Here is a 19629-nt window from a genome sequence, read left to right as displayed (position 1 = left end):
CAATATTCATTTTCCCTTCTCATCTGGGGCTAAGAAGCAAGTTTACAAAAATTTTCATGACATGTTAAAATATAGAGAAGAAATAAAGGGATATATTTTACTTTCTTCAGTCATCATAAATTCTTTGGAAAATTCATGTCATAAACTTTGCTCTACCGTATTTTCTCATGACAAATGTGCCAGACGTCTGCATGCTCACAGACAGAGGAAGGAAACATTGTCACATGTCAAATGGCTAAAAAACACTCCCCAGCCCGCTAACCCACTTGTCCCGGGGTCACTGGCACATCACCTCTCAGGGTTAATAGGATGATTAAATGAGATAAACTACATACAAAGACTCAGTATGGGGCCTGACATATAGAAAGTACTTAATATGAGTATCACTGTGTTAACATTGATATTAATAAAAGAGTTCCATATAAACAGCCTCTAGAAAATAAAAACTATGGCTGGGCGTGGTGGCTCACGCCTGTAATCTCAGCACTTTGGGAGGCCGAGGCGGGCAGATCACATTAGGTCAGGAGTTCGAGACCAGCCTGGCCAACATGGTGAAACCCCATCTCTACTAAAAAAACAAAAATTAGCTGGGCGTGGTGGTGGGTGCCTGTAATCCCAGCTACTTGGGAGGCTGAGGCAGGAGAATCCCTTGAACCTGGGAGGCGGAGGTTGCAGTGAGCTGAGATCGTGCCATTGCACTCCAGCCTCGGCACAAGACTGAGACTCCATCTCAAAAAAAAAAAAAAGAAAGAAAGAAAAGAAAAGACACAGTTTGCCATGTTGTTAGTTTACCCTGATGATTTCAGAATGTGATTGCCTTCTGAGCTGCCACTGTCACAGTGCCTGGACATGTGGCATCCTTTATCAGCTAGAGGCTGGTAAATGTTTAATCCCTTGGCCAGCCCTTTTCTGCCACTAGTCTATCTTTAGGCAGAACTTCAGAGAATCAAGCCAATTTTAATATCAAGCCAGAATTTTTAAATAAGATAAATAATATGGTTTAGCATTCAAAATAATTTACTAATGATTCCAGCCTGTCTTTTACTGGCTGTGACTCTCCTGTTTTTGTGGCATAGATAATCAAGAAGTGTGTTAAAAAGGCTAATGGGTTCAAGATGATAATGATGTAATCTCTTCCTTTCTTGAAGAAAGAAGACGGATAAAATCATTATTACCTAAACTATCTTGTGGAGTTAAAAACAGAAGGCATATTCGAAGGAAACGAATTGTGGGAGGAAAGCGAGCACAACTGGTAAACTCGCATGAAAAGTCACAATGCAACTGCCCAGAAACAGCCTAAATTTGGGGGGGAAAGGGGCAGGAGGATGATGTAATTATAAGAGCCTGGGAGTCTTGCCATGGAAATATCTTAGGGCTGTTTGTATCGCTGTTAGAATGGCAGTGACCACACAAATGTCTTTTACAGGGAGACCTCCCATGGCAGGTGGGAATTAAGGATGCCAGTGGAATCACCTGTGGAGGAATTTATATTGGTGGCTGTTGGATTCTGACGGCTGCACATTGTCTCAGGTAAAAGATGTCTTCAGTAAATTTTAGATTTCCCGAAACAATGAAAGTGAGTAATAGAGATTGTGGCAGATGATAAAGCAGATCTGACAAAGGTATTGACAAACTCCACTATATTAATTGCAAAGTATCCTCTGGTATTCACGACTGGAATTCCAGAGGCTAATCCCATAGAATCTACTGTGTCCTCCACAGACCAAAATTGCTGATCTCACTGGCAAAGGCAGATCAAACCCATAGCTGCCAAATTACTTCACCTGGCTTATTTGCAAGGTGGGAGAGTGGGTAGGTACCACTTACATTTTGTTCTCCACTGTGGCCTACCTATATTTTCCTTACTGTGTGGCTCAAGAGTCATGTTGCCATACCTAGTTTCGATTACCTGTCACCTAAAATGCAATGACTTTGCATTCCTCTTAGGATAAAAATTGAAACAAAAATTTTAACATGGCCCATGAGGCCCCATGTAATCTGACCTCTGCTAACCTTTGCCAATCTCATCTTGCCCCACAGAGCCACTTCCTGCTCCCTGTTCCACCGCCTCTACTCTGGATTGCTTTCTGCTACTCAAGTGCATTTGCCTCCTCCTGCAAAGGGAACTTCATATATTGTTTCCCCTGCCAGAAATGATCTTCCTTACCCTTTTCCCTACTTAGTAGTACACTTTGTTCAGATCTCAGCTCGATCTTCACTTCCTTAGGGAACCTTCCCTGACTCCCTTAAGTCAAAGCCCTCTTGATAAGTTCTTAAAAGCCCACATACTGTTCATTCCTCTCACTTTTCATGGTAGAACGTATTATCTTCATCAGTGTGATGATCCATTTACTGCTGCATCTTTCCCTAGACCCTGAACTCCATGAAAGCAGGAACTGTTTCTGATTTTGCTCATTTCTGCATCTCAGTGCCTAACACAGTGCCTGGTACATACAGGTTCACACTAAGTATTTGTTGAATAAATTGTCTAAATAAATAATATTTACAACCTGTGATCCTGAAAAACAACCAAAATTAATTTGAAGGACAGTATTCTTGGAACACTGTAAACAAAAGCTTCCTGAACATCTCATTATTTCCTAGGACACCACCTTTTAAGGTGATTACCTGAATCACCCTTATGTAAAGATAAATTCTGTTCAGTTAATGCTGTTTGAGAAAGCAGAAGTTATATAGATCAGGGATACTCAACCCCTGAGCTGCAGACAAGTACTGATCTGTGGCCTGTTAGGAACTGAGGCGAGTGGTGGGCGAGCATTACCGCCTGAGCTCCATCTCCTGTCAGATCAGCAGCAGCATTAGATTCTCATAGGAGTGCAAACCCTATTGTGAATTGCACATGTGAAGGATCTAGGCTGTGCACTCCTTATGAGAATCTAATGCCTGGTGATCTGAAGTGAAACCGTTTCATCCGGAAATCATCCCCTCCTCCCCCGAGTTTTCCACAGCTCCATGGAAAAATTGTCTTCCACAAAACCTGTCCCTGGTGCCAAAAAGGTTGAGGAACACTGATATAAATAATACATTTTTGAAAAGATTTCCATTAAATTGTTTAAAAATAAGTTGTATTGCTTAAGAAAAATCCATTCTGTAAAATAATTTATTGTTTGGAAATGTTAGACTATGAGGTCATAATTTAGCACCCTACTTCTAATCAAACCAAAAAAACTAAGCTATAATACTTTGCCGAAGTGACTCTATACTGTTCCATGAGAAGATGATGGTAGATGCCTGATTTGCTTGAAACTATGAGTTGAAAATTGATATGAGGCCAGGTGCAGTGGCTCACGCCTATAATCCCAGCACTTTGGTAGGTTTGAGACCAGCCTGGGGAACGTAGCAAGACCCCATCTCTACAAAAAAAATTTTTTTTAATTAATGTGGTGGCACATGCCTGTAGTTCTAGTTACTAGGGAGGCTGAGGTGGGAGTGTCTCCTGAGCTCAGGAGTCAAGGCTGCAGTGAGCTATGGTCACACCACTGTACTCCAGCTTAGGCAAAAGAGTGAGACCCTGTCTCTGTTTTAAAAAGAAAGAAAGGAAGAAAGAAATTTGATACGAAAATGTAGTGAAGCATAAGAATAGGCAATATTTAGCTCATTCACCATTTCAACAGGATTTTAAAACAGCTACTATGATCCAGATATAATAGTAGGCACCAGGGCTGCATAGATGAATCAGACCCCATCTCTGGCTTCAAGCAGCACAGTCTAGTGTGAGGAAAGGCATGTGAACAAATAAATACAATGCAATGTTAGGATAAAGTTAGTCTTAAGGGTCAGGATAATGACTGCTGTGGCCTTTGCCCTGAGAACCTCTAGGGTTGGCAGAGTAATGAGTGTGTGTGGTCCAACTCCCTAGTTCCTTAACTACATTTATGGCAAGATGCTGTCTGGTCTCTGCTTAAATACCTGCAGTGACGGCGTACTCACTCCAGAGGCAGCAAACTCATTCCACTTCTGGGCATCTCTAGTTGTTAGTGTGTTCTTTATGTTCCTCATATTGAGCAATTACATGGATTATTCCTAGCCTTATCATTTACCATTGACCTAATTCTGCACTAAGTAAATTTAATCTCATTGCTTCATGACAGCAAGGATTTACAAAATTCTGGGGAAATGAAAAAGGTTTTTAAAAGGGAAAAATATAAAAGTGAAGTGTCAGAATTCCTATTTATATATTTTCTCAATATATTTTATTTCCTTTTTCTTTTTCTGTTATAGAGCCAGTAAAACTCATCATTACCAAATATGGACAACAGTAGTAGACTGGATACACCCCGACCGTAAACGTATAGTAATTGAATACGTGGATAGAATTATTTTCCATGAAAACTACAATGCAGGCACTTACCAAAATGACATCGCTTTGATGGAAATGAAAAAAGACGGAAACAAAAAAGATTGTGAGCTGCCTCGTTCCATCCCTGCCTGTGTCCCCTGGTCTCCTTATCTATTCCAACCTAATGATACATGCATCGTTTCTGGCTGGGGACGAGAAAAAGGTATATGTTTTACAGTTTGTTAATCAGAAGCCAGGAGTTGGAAATCAAAGAGAATAGAAATGTATGGGAGCTAATTTCGTAGCACTCAGAGAGAAGCATAACAACATATCCAGAAAAGTAAACATCCAGCCATGGCTGGCTTCATGGGTTTGCAGCCTGTGCAGCTGCCCAGCACCCCATGCTCAGAAGGCCCCAAGGCTTGATTTATTGCTGTGCTGTCACCATCATGAAATTCTTCATAATTTTTGAAATGGCCCCATTCCACATTTCCATTTTTCACTGGACTCTGCAAATTATGGAACCAGTGCTTATCTAGGCTTTCAAAGGTCATATATATTCTCTCTATGATCCTGAGGCAAACTTTGAATGGTAGCCATTCACCAAGAAAAAAATATAGAGACAGGGAGACATACAGCATGGACTGTTTGGATTTGTTGGGGAGATGTGGGTAAAAGATAAAAAGGTTTACAAAGGGATAGCCTTGGTATATGTTGAATCACCGATGCCCACAACCCTCCTCACTCCCCTCCTTCCTCTTTCCCTATTACCCAGGCCCTACCCTCTCTACAAAGAAAAAAAGAACATAAGGAATTCATTTTTTGAACTTCTAAGAAGACTTGAGGTGAACACTTCATACGAATAAAAGATGTGGACACTCAGAGACAAATTATTAGAAAGATCTGCTGAATTAGAGATTAGATTAGAATTAAACTAGCCAACACCTTTCCCTTCATCTTGAAGATTTAACCTTGGTCTGGGCATAGTAGCTCATGTCTCTAATCCTAGCACTTTGGGAGGCCAAGGCAGGTGATCACTTGAGCCCAGGAGTTTGAGACACTGTCTCTACAAAAAATTTAGAAATTAGCTGGATGTGATGGTATGTACCTGTAATCCCAGCTCCTGGAGGTTGAGGGGGGCTGAAGTGGGAGGATCACTTGAGCCCAGGAGGTTGAGGTTGCAGTGAGCCATGATTGTGCTACTGCAGTCTAGCCTGAGTGACAGAGCGAGACTCTGTCTCAAAACAACCACAAGCATAACAGAAAAAAGAGAAGATTTAACCTTAAAATTTAGCTTCCTTTCAACATCTTAAACTCTCTTTGTTAGCAGAAACTCTAAGTATCTTCATTGCATTGGTCGTTTAGACTCATATTCCAACACATTCATTATAATTGCCACATTGGAAGGTGTAAAATATATGTAGAAATTAATCTGGATTTGTGGTATGTCTGAATACCTAAAACTTCTAAAACACCAAATTGTATTAGGAATTAATTTATCAAGAGAGTATTGTGTCCTTATATTTGTTCTGTTTTTTTAAGTCTTTTATTATGTGCATTTACAAGTATACACAAAAATAGAGATTAAAGTATAATAAACCCTTACTTATCCATCATCCAATTTTCACAGTTATCAGCATTCTGTCATTCTTGTTGTATCTCCCCGTATTAATTGGGGTCTCAATGGAGCAATTAGGAATATTTTTTATAACAGGGTTCATTACAAAGATATAGGTAGGGGGTTGGGGAATCACAGAGGCTACGCAGGTACCTAGGACTAGAGGTACCAGAGCTGTCTTAATTCCTGGATCTGAAGGCAGAAGAGTAGGAGAAGTTACTAGATGGAGAAAAAGTCTCAGGTAGAGCAGGCTGCCTTGAGAGAAGCAAGGATCTTGAGCTGAAGGGTATAGCCAGTCCCAATCTCACTAGCCTACCTCTTTCCTTCCCTCCCTCTTGCTAGGGTCCTCTTTGTCTAAAACCAGCTGGGAACCAGGTCAGGCTCTTAGGACAGGATGCAGGGCATTGAAGGGTGGAGAATGGTCTGAGGCACATTCAGGAGCTATTCAACATATTCCCCCACATATTTTTCCTGGAGTATATTAAACCATATCCCAGATGTCATATAATTTCACCCATGAATACTCCAGTATATATCATCACCAGATAAGGACACAACACCATTTTCATACCCAATAAAATAAAGCCCATGTTTAATATTCCTCATTTATTTTTAAAAATATTTTTATAATCAGGTTATTTGAATCAAGATCCAAAGTCCACACATTGCATTTGGTGGCTATTTTTCTTAAATCTCTTTTAATCTAGAATAGTTACCCCTTCCTTTTATTTAAAATTTAATCATTAAAGAGAATGGGTAATTCTTATTTTAGAATTCCCATACCTTGAATTTGGCTAATCACATTCTTTATCTGGATTTTTTTTTGAGACAGGGTCTTGTTCTGTTGTCCAGGCTAAAGTGCAGTGGCACAAACCTAGCTCACTGCAGCCTTGAGCTCTGGGGCTCAAGCGATCCTCCCACCTCAGCCACCAAAGCAGCTGGGACCACCATGCCTGGCTAATTTTTGTATTTTTTTGTAGAGATGGGATTTTGCCATGTTGCCCAGGATGGTCTCAAACTCCTGAGCTCAAGTGATCCTCCCACCCTGGCCTCCCAAAGTCCTGGGATGAGCCACTGTGCCCAGCCTGATCTAGCATTTAACATGTTCCCTTATTCCATGTACTTCATGTAAACTGATAGTTAGATATGTCCTTAATCAATGATCAAAGGTTTAACACATTTATTAATAATGGTTTAACACATTTATTGAGGATTTACTATGTCTGCAAGATAGCAATGCTAAAGTGCTAGGATTTCACTGATGGAAAATATGGACCCAGTCAACAAACAAGGGGATGAATAAGTTCCATGGCTGAAAGATGAAGTCCAGCTCTCAAGGTGTTTACTGACCACCTTAAAGTCTAGTAGTTAAAATTCTGCTCTTTCGCTGCCTCAGCTACTGTCAGAGAGCTGCCTCAAGAAGCTTACAAGAGTGCCAAGGCACAAACTATCTCCTGGGCCATTAAGAATTGCTCACAGTTTTAAAGGCTTTTCCCAAATTAGGGGAAATAAGAAATTACTATTTTTAAAAAAGCTCTTGTTCTAAGGAAGGCAGGTATCTTGAGACTAACTTGAAGTAGAGCTTAAAGGAAAAAGAAATAAACTACTTCCTGGCTGGGCACGATGGCTCATGCCTGTAATCCCAGCACTTTGGGAGGCTAAGGGGGGCAGATCACTTGAGGAAGAAAATCCTAAATCCCCTTTTAAATAACTTCAAATCACTTAGGAGATGGGTTTTTCTTCTCAGACACACAAAAACACACAAACATTGATAACTTCATATGTATTTCCTTTATTTGAAGTTCTTATATTAAAACATTGTTTTCGCTTTAACAAACATTCTCAAGGAAATAAGGGACTGTAAGAAGATAGGAGGTATTTATGTGAAAAGACCTTATCACTGATTCCTATCCAATTGCCTGACTGAGTTCTGCAACCAAAAGGGAAAGATTTATCTCATTCAAATTAGGGTACCAGCTCTTTATTAAATGAGTGTGACTTCAGACCATATGTTCAATAGTCCCCCTTGACTATCCATCCAGTTTTAGAAATAGAGATATGATATGATTAAACACACTAAGGAAGAGTTCTCAAAAGTTTATATATATTGAAAACTATACACCCTTTCATAATCCTAATGGTTTAAGTTATGAGAGTGTGTATTTAGATTTCTCATTTGTGACTTCTAAATGTTTGCTTTCTCACTTTGTTTAGATAACGAAAAAGTCTTTTCACTTCAGTGGGGTGAAGTTAAACTAATAAGCAACTGCTCTAAGTTTTACGGAAGTCGCTTCTACGAAAAAGAAATGGAATGCGCAGGTAAGTGCCAAGTAGTTTATCCAAGATGTCAAGATGTATGTATTTCCCCTATCAAACATCTCCTCCCACCACATCAGCCCCCATGCTTTGGGCCCTAATTCCCTCCATTTGGCCTTCTGGCTGTAGCACTCTCAAACTCTTTCAGTCCCTTCCCTGTAGCTCAGGTTTCTTCCTTTAATACTACGAGGAAAAATCCTACTTAAGCGATTCTATAGCAGCACAGCAAGGTGACTAAGAGCACGGGCTCTGGAACCACACCTAGATTTATATCCCAGCTTTTACTAATTGCTAGTCATGTGACCTTGAGCAGGTTTCTTCATTTGTAAAATTGAGGATCATAGATAAGGCATCTGAGATGCAGAGCAGTTACGTAATTTGTCCAAAGTCTTACGGACAAGAGGTGGTATACCCAGGATCAAAACTAAATTACTTTTAAATACAAATTCAAGTTATCTCATCTCAAATGAGATGAGATTTACTTCCATTTGGAAGTAAATTTTTCCCTCCATGGAAATCACCGTGCATTTCTTACGCCACGGACTCCTTTGATAACATAGTTAAGCTAATTCTCCTGCCCAATACAACAATAGCAGCTCCTACTTTTGGAGGTGATACAAAGGCAGGCAAAGTACCAGCCAGTGTAGTGCATTTACGTGCTTTATTGAAACCATTTCTAAATGGTGTATTACTGAAAGGCAGTTATTGACATCCTATAACTTACTGGATACAGTGATTTAAAAATCTCAGAAAATCATGAGTAAGAAGAAAGTGTTCTCCCATCTTGAAATGGAGTTCAGGATTACAGTGGACAAAAGAGGTGAATAGCACAAAATCTCCCAAAAGGGAGTATCATGGTCAAGAGGACAAGCTCTGAGGTGTGGTTGCCTGGGTTCAAGTCCAGGCCCTGTCGTTTGTTAGCTGTGTGACCTTAGACAAGTTAAACTCTGTGTCATAGTTGTCTCATGTATAAAGTAGGGGCAATAATGATATTTGCCTCACAGGGTTGTGGTGAGAATGAAAACAATGAATGACTAATAAATATTTAGCACTCAGTAAGCACTAGGTAGTCCTATCATTTTCCCACTCAGCATTTGATGCAACTTTCAGGTTGCAATCTCATCTCAGTACTCAGTCGCATAAAATAGAGAACACAGGAAGAACATGCTGAATTGGGGGAATGAACAAAAGACTCGTAAAGAATTTTCCAAGCTGCATCTCTGCAACTCTGCAAGCCCAGCCAGGGACTCTAAGGAGAGCCCATGCTATTGCTGTCAGGAAACTGTAAAAAAGCCAAAGTCATTAAACGCCATGGAGGAGGCATGGTAGCCTTGAAAAATGGAAGGAAATGTGTGATTTTCTCTTTCACATTTCTTTCTTAGGTACATATGATGGTTCCATCGATGCCTGTAAAGGGGACTCTGGAGGCCCCTTAGTCTGTATGGATGCCAACAATGTGACTTATGTCTGGGGTGTTGTGAGTTGGGGGGAAAACTGTGGAAAACCAGAGTTCCCAGGTGTTTACACCAAAGTGGCCAATTATTTTGACTGGATTAGCTACCATGTGGGAAGGCCTTTTATTTCTCAGTACAATGTATAAAATTGTGATCTCCCTCTTCTTTCTATTCTTTTTCTCTCAAGAGTTCCATTTAATGGAAATAAAACTGTGTAATTAATAATTCTCTAGGGGGGAAAAATGAAGCAAATCTCATTGGATATTTTTAAAGTTCTCCACAAAGTTTATGCCATATTGGAATTTTGTTGTATAATTCTCAAATAAATATTTTGGTCAAGCATACAAGTTTTATTTATTAGAAAATTTGATTAAATTATCTCAGTGCAGGAGTGATTTATTGACTGAAGTTACAACTAATTGAATAATGTTGGACTCACATAAGGTTGGGTTCAAATCCCAGCTCTATCACCTACTATGCCCTGGACAATTTATTGTCTTCTTTGTGTCTCCTTTTCCACCTATAAAATGGAAACTGGAATTCTGTGAAAATGAAACTACATACTTATATAAATGTTTGGCATAGTACCTGTCACAGGGTAATAACTGACTTGACAGCTCTTGTCCCATTTCCCTGCTTCCTTCCTTCCTTTCTTTCTTCCTTTCTTTCTTTCTCTTTCTTTCTTTCTTTCTCTTTCTTTTTCTTTCTTTTCTCTCTCTTTCTCTCTCTCTCTTTCTTTCTTTTTCTCTTGTCTTTCTTCTCTTTCTCTCTTTCTCTCTTTCTTTTTTTGAGGCAAAGTCTCCCTCTGCTGCCCTGGCTGGACTGCAGAAGTGCCATCATAGCTCACTGCATCCTTGAACTCCTGGGCTCAAGCAATCATCCTACCCCAGTCTCCCGAGTAGCTGGGATTACAGGTGCACACTACCATGCCTAGCTAATTTTAAATTTTTGTAGAGAGGCATCTTGCTTTGTTGCCCAGACTGGTCTTGAACTCCTAGGCTCAAGGGATCCTCCCACCTTGGCCTCCCAAAGTGCTGGGATAACATGCGTGAGCCACCACACCAGGCCCCTGCTTCTTCAAGTATTAAAATTTCTTGAAAAATTAGCCTTTGCTCCCCCATTTCATAAGCATTCCTTGACCCTCTCTCTAAACCTATCCACAGATAATTCAATACAACCACCTACCTCCATGGTGTCAGACCTCACAGTCACTTCTGTTCTCATCCCAGCAGCATTAGCCCCTCAGGGCATCACACTCCTCCCTCACTGCTGTTCTCAGCCTCTTCCTTCTGGTTGCTTCTCTCACTTTGCCTTTCCCTGGTAATCTCATCTAGACTACGTTTTAAATCCTGCCTACAGTCCGGTGACTCATAAATCTGGATCTTCAGCTCTGACCTTTCCTAGAACCTCAGATTAGTATATGCCACTGAACACTAGTATATACCATTGCCATGTGAATATCTAGTAACATTTCAAAAGAAAAGTTTGCAAACTCAACAGTTGCTCCTTCTTAACCTACAGAAAATAGCACCCCCACCCCACCCCAAGGCTACTGTAGGTGCCCAGTCTCCCTCTGTCACACCACCTACTTTAATCTCAGCATAGTACTTTTCTTCCCCCAGTGTATTCTGTTTTGATTGGGTTGTCTACCTCTTCTCAACAGTGTCTCCTCCAACTACAACATAAGACACATGACAAGAGAGACCTCATTTGTCTTTCTTCTGGCTACATCCCTAGCACTTGCCTCATAGAGGCTGCTCAGTGAATAAACATTAGCTACTCTATTTTTTTTTTTAAAGCACAGCTATCTTTATCCTGAAGACAGACATATATGTTTCACATAAATATTACCTTTATTATTTTATTTAGGGCCAGTCTTGGATAGATCCCTATTGGTTTAATAATATAAATACCCATTTTTACATATATTCCAAAATCAGTTACTGCCCAGATTTTCTTTTAAAAATTGTGGTAAAATATGCATAACATAAAAGTAACCATTTTAACTATTTGTAAGTGTAAAGTTGAGTGACATTAAGTACATGCCCATTGTTGTACGATCATTATCACCATCCATCTGCAGAAAATTTTCATCTCCCCAAATTGAAACTTCATATCTATTAAACAATAACCACCACTCCTCCCTCCCATGCTGCCCAGATTTTTCATCCATTAAATTCAGGAAAGTATTTGGTTATTTATTGCTGGGCAGTTCCCCTTCCAGTCTCTCATGCTGTTGCCGTCAGACAAGATTGGACCAGAGTTATCACGAAGGCTTATTCACTCATGTGTTTGGTGCCTGGGCTGGGCAGACTTAGACAGCTGGGGCTTCTCAGATATGTCTCTCTATGCACTCTCCCCATGGGCTCTTAACATGGCAGGCCCGGGGGCGCCAGACTTCCTACATAGCAGCTGATGAGCCTCCCAAGAGAAACTGCAGAACCTGCATGGCCTTCTCTAACCCAGCTTTGGAAGTCCCTTAGCATCACAAAGACCTGCCCAGGCTCAAAGGAAAGGAAATAACCCATCTCTTGATGGCGGCAGGGAGGAGGTGTATCAAAGAATTTATGGACATATTTGAAAACCACCTTGTCCTGACTCAGCAATCCTGGAGCAACGCAGCACCTTAGAATATGTCTGTGTATGAGATAAAAAGAGAAAAGTGGCTGGGCGTGGTGGATCATACCTGTAATCTCAGCACTTTGGGAGACCAAAATTGGTGGATCATTTGAGGTCAAAAGTTTGAGACCAGCCTGGACAACATAGCGAGACCCCATCTCTACCACACACAAAAAAGCTGGGAGTGGTGGTGCACATCTGTAGCCCCTGCTACTTGGAAGGCTGAGGTGGGAGGATCATTTGAGCCCAGGAGGTTGAGGATGCAGTGAGCTGTGATTACAGCACTGCACTCCAGCCTGGGTGACAGATCAAGACCTTGTCTCAAAAAAAAAAAAAAAAAAGTACTCAAGTGCTACAAGGTGGGAAACCCAGCATATAGGGCATCCTCAGCCAATCTAGGAAGGGGACCCCCAAAAGGACCAAGCCAGTCTGCACAGTGACCTAGCATCTGGCAGCTTCATAGAAAAGTGGACCAGGGTCAAGCCTTGAAGGGTGAAAGCCAGCCCTCCAAAACGACTCTATGTGACAGAGACCAGGAACAGCAGGAGTGAGATGACCTGACTCCAAGCTTCTCCTAGTTTAGAGGTATGTCTCAGCGCTCCTAATTCCAGACTACAGAAGCCAATCTAACTGATTTAATGAAAAAATAGATTTATTCAAAGATATTATGCAGTTCACAGGATTTCCAAAAGAGCCAGAGAATTGGAGTCTACACATCTGGAAATAATGCTCACAGACCACACTGCAGGACTGCTCCATCAGAGACTACCATGGCCACTAGCATGGGTCCCAGTCTCCACGTACAGCTTGTACTGCAGAGCCTGGGCATTGGACATTGCTGCTTCTGTGAGCTGGCCTGAAGGTGGCCAGGGACAAAACTCAATGGATGTGGAGCTCTGCCATCGTCTTATATTTAACCCTGGTTTCAGAGCTCTCTGTCTTACAAGAGAAATGGGAAAATAAATTATGCGGCTACACCTTGCCAGGTACAATGGTAAGGAAAACTAAAGGGAGATATCTAGAAATTAGCCTGACATATTAAAGAGGGCTTCTGCAGAGGTGAGCTTAGTCTGAATTATGGAAGAACTTTCCAGGCAGATACAAATGCAAAGGCCCTGCAGCGTGAGGAGCTAACCACACAGAAGGATGGAGAGCAGTTCATAGTGACTGGAGCCCAGGGTGCAGCTAAGGAGCTGGAGAGGGGGAAAGGCCATACCAGGGAGAGCCTCATACCAAAAAGTTTGGACCACTAAAGGATTCTAGGAAGTTCAAGCTGGAGACAGCAAGGAAGATGTATTGGAAGTGGGTGAGAGAGGGTAGGGAAGATGGTTAAGACACTCTTGGAGTAATCAAATGAAAAATAATGAAGGTAGAAACTAAAGCAGGGATAAAAAGGATGGCACTGACTCTAGATATGTTGAGTGAAATAGATGGCATTTGGGGACAAATAGATTACAGTACTAGGGAGAGGGATTTGAGGCTAGGATAATTCCCAGTCTCTTAGATGGTGAGGTGATTGGTGTTGCCACTGAGTGCAGAAAGGAAGGAAGTAGAGGAATGGAATCAGGTTTAGACAGGGATATTTTGAAGTTGTGATGTCTAAGGAAGCCCAGTGAAGGTGTACAGTATGCGATAGGAAATACGAAGCTGAAAATCAACCAGAGGTTTGGAAGTAGCCAGGAACCCTAATTAGAAAAACTACATATGGACTCTGTCCTGATGGCTTAAAACCCTGCAGTCTCACCTAAGTGGGTTCTTTCCATCCCTCCTGTGTGCCAAGTAACCTTACATTGTGCCTACAAAGATAACTTGAAAATATCTTTTTGATCAAATTTTCTTGATGGTAGACCCTCCACCATACCCAAGCAGAGGATCATCGTCTTCAACATATTATGGAACAAGCCCATGCTCATAGATCTGGTGCAGCCATCTCTTGTCCTTCACTTTGTCCCAGCTTGAAAGCTATTGATGCCATTGACTTTCTAGCCAAAGGCTGGAACCTAGTACTTATTTCTCTTTAACTTAAGTTCCCTTTTAGAGACGAAACTTCTAGCCTTGGTGAGGTAGGAAATTAAAAAAATAAAGAAAAATAAAATTAAAAAAAGAAAGAAATAAGCTTTCCTGTATTAGGCTGACTCATCCCAAAGGCAGTAGCAGGCAAGGCCCAGACCCAGGAAAAAGAGTCTTGATAAACACTATCTAAGAAGCTAGGACACAAAGGAATGTGCTCTGGAGACTCTCCCAGCACTCCCTCAACATAAGGAGAAGAAAAACAAATTTTCCTTTCTCTTATAGTATGAGTTTATAGATTCCTGTTCTCTGTAACTAGCAACTTCAAGCATTCTGTTTTATCTAAGCAGTGGAGTGAAGGTCATAAACTGTCTGACCAGGCCTGAGATACAGCCACTTGGACGCCATAGTGAAGGTCATGGAATAAGCCGTGCTAGGCACTAAAGGAAAACCTAGATAACTGACATCTGGGTTGCATAGCAACAGTCGTGTAATCCTGAGTTATGAACCTGTCACAATTTGATTAATTGCTCTGCCTCTGTATCCTTGCTTTCACACCACTCTAACTGTAAGCCTGCTTCAAGCTAGCCCACTCCCTTTTTGAAGTGTGTATAAAAGTCAAGTGCTGTCTTTGTTCTAGGCCCAGTTTTCCAGATGTAAGTCTGAGTACACTCAATAAAGATCCTCCTGCTTTACCCCGAAGTCTCTGTCATCCACCTGATTCCCACGACATTGGCACTAGGCATAGATTAATCATTATGGATGGAATTGCTTCACCATGTGGCTTTTATTTTCATCCTGGACAAAAATTAACCATTATGGCTGCAACTGTTTTCACCACGTGGCTTTTATTTTCATCACAATTAACACTGCTGAGGCCATTAGTGAGACATTGGAAAATACTAAAAAATAGAAATTGCTGTTGATCATTAATATTTTATTGATTTTTTGTTATTTAAAATAACACAAAGCATTGTGTAATATTGTAGTTTCCAAGCATTCTAAGTTAATGTGGTACATTAAACCCCACAAATTTTGCATTCTCATCTCATCAATACTACCATGTTGTTCCATGATGCTCATATATATAGAAGAAACCATTAGGTGTTTCTAGAAGAGATCTGAGATCTGACTGCCTATCCTGATTATTGTTCTGGGAAGTTCTATATAGAAAATATAGTGTAGGGCTGGGTGCGGTGGCTCATGACTGTAATTCCAGCACTTTGAGAGGCCAAAGCAGGAGGATCACTTGAGCCCAAGCATTCAAGACCAGCCTGGGCAACATAGGGAGACCCCATCTCTATATAACAATAACAAAAATTAGCCAGTCACGGTTGTGTACACCTGTATTCCTAGCTACTCAGGAGGCTGAAGCAGGAGGATTGCTTAAATCCAAGAGTTCGAGGGTACAGTGAGCTATGATCATGCTACCCCCTCCTGGGTGACAGAATGAGACTCTGTCTCTGAAAAAAGAAAAGAAAAGAAAGCCAGTCTTGGCCACCCAGAATCTCCCATTCCGAGGTATTTATTAATATATCATTCAGACAAGAATAAGCACAAATATAGTATATTTTATATTTTCATAATTTATTTTGATAGTCACTGTAATTGCATTTCTTTTCTTTTCCTTTTTTTTAGACAGACTGTTGCTCTGTTGCCCAGGCTGGAGTGCAGTGGCACAATCTCGGCTCACTGCAACCTCCACCTCCTGGGTTCAAGCAATTCTCCTGCCTCAGCCTCCCGAGTAGCTGGGATTACAGGCACCCGCCACCACGCCCAGGTAATTTTTTTGTATTTTTAGTAGAGACAGGATTTCACCATATTGGCCAGGCTGGTCTCGAACTCCTGACCGTGTGATCCGCCCGCCTTGGCCGCCCAAAGTGCTAGAATTACAGGCATGAGCCACTGCGTTCGGCCTGTAATTGCCATTTCTAATTCTTTTCTTCCTCTGACTACAACTGTGTTTTCTCCCCAGTACTTCAATGAGACTCTTGTGAAGTTCACCAATAACCCCCAAGTTACTAAATCTAGTAGTCAATATCCAGCCTCACCCTCCTCATATCAGCAGAATGGGTGGTTCTGTCTTTCTTTGACACACCAGAATATAGCACTTTTCCACTTCTGCTGCACTTGGCTGCTCCTTCTTAGGCGCTTTTATTTGTTCTTTGTTCCTTGACCTCCTAAGACTTAGACCTTGCTGTGCTTCTTTGTGTACACTCACTTTTTAGAGGATCTCATTTAGTCCCATGTTATTTATTTATTCATTTATTTAAGACAGGTTCTTGCTCTGTTGCCAAGCTGGAGTGCAATGGTGCAATCTTGGCTCTCTGCAACCTCTGCATTCTGGACTCAAAGGATCCTCTTGCCTCAGCTTCCCAAGTAGCTGAGACTACAGGCATGTACCACCATGCCTGGCTAATTTTTGTATTTTTTTATAGAGACAAGGTTTTGCCATGTTACCCAGGCTGCTCTTGAACTCCTGGACTCAGGCGATCTGCCAGCCTTGATCTCCCTAGGTGCTGGGACTACAGGCATGAGTCACTGCACCCAGCTAAGCCCCATGACTTTAAAAGCCATTTCTATTCTGACAACTTCCCAATGTATTTCTAACCTTTATGCTGAACTGCAGACTCAGAATAAGCTTCTTGGACATGGTATGACTGAAATTTATTTTTAAAAATTTCCCCCAAAACCCTCTCCTTCCACAATTCTCCCCATTTCTGACAGTGACAACTCTCTCTATCCTGTGGCTTAGGCCAAAATTTCAATGCCATCCTTGATTCCTCTTTTTCTCTCATATTTAGTCCATCAGCAAATCCCTTCTGCTCTACCATCAAGTTACATCTAGAATATGACCACTTTTCACACCTCCACTGCTCCTTTCCTGGACCACGCCATACTTATGCCTTACCTAGTTTACTGTATCCTAACTGACTTCCTATCTTCAGTTCCTGCCCACCACAAAGTATATATAGACAAGCTAGCCACTCTCTAGCAGGAAAGACCTGGAACACAGCTGTGGATTTGCAACTAATAATGTCTGTCATAAAAATAACAGGTTTTGCTGGTTAGATGAAAGTGTCCTGTAAAGAAGGCTCTTTTCAAACAGTTTATGCCAAAATTTGGGAAGAAAAGAAGGAAGTGGGTCATCTAGAAGTTACGTGAGATGAGCTGGGCACAGTGGCTCATGTTGTAATCCCAGCACTTTGGGAGGCCAAGGCAGGGGAATGACTTGAGGTCAGGAGTTCGAGACCAGCCTGGCCAACATGGTGAAACCCCATCGCTACTAAAAATACAAAAAATTAGCCAGGCGTGGTGGCGGGCACCTGTAATCCCAGCTACTTGGGAGGCTGAGGCAGGAAAATAGCTTGAACCTGGGAGGTGGAGGTTGCGGTGAGCTAAGATTGTGCCACTGTACTCCAGCCTGGGCAACAGAGCCAGACTCAAAAAAAAGAAAAATTAATATGAGATGGTAAATCAGAGCATGCATCCTGTGTAGTGGCACAAGGCCCCACAGTCAAAAGGGCTCTGCACTTATTTTAATGCTCTGCTGCTATCACCTTGAAAAATTTTTTTTTTTTTTTGAGACAGAGTCTCGCTCTGTGGCCTCGGCTGGAGTGCAGTGGCACGATCTTGGCTCACTGCAAGCTCTGCCTCCCGGGTTCACGCCATTCACCTGCCTCAGCCTCCTGAGTAGCTGGGACTACAGGCTCCCGCCACCATGCCCAGCTAACTTTTTGTATTTTTAGTAGAGACAGGGTTTCACCGTGTTAGTCAGGATGGTCTCGATCTCCTGACCTCGTGACCCACCCGTCTCAGCCTCCCAAAGTGCTGGGATTACAGGCATGAGCCACTGCACCCGGCCATCACCTTGAAATTCTTAATTTTTGAGCAAGGGGCTCTGTATTTTTATTTTGCACTGAGCCCTACAAATTATATAGATAGTGTGTGGTCAATGCAGATCCCTGGTATCTAACAGCATCAATTAAGAGGAAAACGTAAACCTTGTAATTACTGCAGCAGAACAATAAATATATAATGATTAAATGTGAAAAGAATGTGAAAATAAAACTTAGAGTCTTGTTTTCTACAAAAATGGTGGTGATTCTCATGGGGAAGACAGTGGAAAAGATTTGCTTGAGAGAAAGAGAACGGCTCCATCAGCCAGAGGAACTGGCATTTGAGAATTTAATCCCTAAGGAGAGATCAGACAAAGAAAACTACGTCTGATTCCTCAGAGTATAGGATGTAGTTAAGGTGTAAGAAATTAGATGAGATCACAAAGGAGTAAATAAACAGAGAAAGTGGGGGAAAGGAGAGGCTTTGGGTCATAACTGCGGGCTGGAATCAGGTTATTTTACTACATTCTATCCTTTCTTTTGAAAGTCTTGTCCCTGGACTAGGGAGTTTCTCTGGAAGAAGAGTTGTAAGAATCAAGCCTGGTTTAAGGATTCAGGTGGTGGTATTTCAGAGGTAATCTAGTCCAACTTTCATACTTTGGAGCTGAGAAACCAATGTTCCAGAAAGCAAAAACAGTGATTCTAAGTTCCCTTTTTAAAATATATTGAAATGTGTTGTCTAAAAATTAAAAAAGAAAAATATCTATGGTATTTTGTGAAGACAGAGGCCTTGGTTTGGAGTAGATACTGTCACATGACTTCTCACCTCGACTCTTTTATTGTGAAAGAGGAGGATAATAATACCTTCCAGAGAACATTCTTCCTCCTTCTCCATTGTGGTGGGAATTAATCACTGCTCAAGACTCCTGGTTGAGGGGCTGAGTGAAGTGCAGGCAGTCTCCAGCCAGGAGCTACACCATTTGTTGGGCTACCCCGTTTGTAGGGAGGAATGCCTTTCTATGTTTCTAACTTACCCAAAGCCTGCATCCTTGTAAAGCAGTGTTCTGAATGTGAGCAATCATATTCATGAAGTGCCTGGCACATAGTAAACACTCAATAAAGAGGGATATAATTTTTATGAACTGTGCACTGAACATTTATTATAAGCTCATTAAGTTTGTAACAAACACAAAAGGCCAAACCTAGAACTTATTGGTAATTCTTATAGAAAGGACACACCTACGCCCAATACTTACTCACTTCCTTTTTTTTTAGAGTCTCGCTCTGTGCCCCAAGCTGGAGTGCAGTGGTGCAATCTCAGCTCACTGCAACATCCACCTCCTGGGTTCAAGCGATTCTCCTGCCTCAGCCTCCCGAGTAGCTGGGATTACAGGTACCTGCCACCACGCCCAGCTAATTTTTTGTATTTTTAGTAGAGATGGGGTTTCACCACGTGAGCCAGGCTGGTCTCGA

At 41.5% G+C, this 19629-nt stretch overlaps 1 protein-coding gene across 2 annotated transcripts in view; it reads left to right on the top strand.

Annotated features, from left to right (window-relative positions):
• The window catches only part of CFI (complement factor I), a 60430-nt gene extending 50401 nt beyond the window's left edge, over positions 1-10029 (top strand). For both annotated transcript variants that reach the window (XM_024245668.3, NM_001135304.1), the window contains 5 exon segments: positions 1149-1252; positions 1427-1530; positions 4243-4523; positions 8133-8237; positions 9617-10029. In XM_024245668.3, the coding sequence (XP_024101436.2) occupies positions 1149-1252; positions 1427-1530; positions 4243-4523; positions 8133-8237; positions 9617-9834 (812 nt within the window). In that variant the 3' untranslated portion in view covers positions 9835-10029.
• The last annotated feature ends 9600 nt before the right edge of the window (positions 10030-19629 follow it).

Source organism: Pongo abelii, chromosome 3 (genome assembly GCF_028885655.2).
Source record: "Pongo abelii isolate AG06213 chromosome 3, NHGRI_mPonAbe1-v2.0_pri, whole genome shotgun sequence".
In the NCBI taxonomy this organism is placed as follows: Eukaryota; Metazoa; Chordata; class Mammalia; order Primates; family Hominidae; genus Pongo; species Pongo abelii.
The sequence above is the reverse complement of the archived record's forward strand: the minus strand, read 5'-3'. Positions and strand labels throughout refer to the sequence as shown.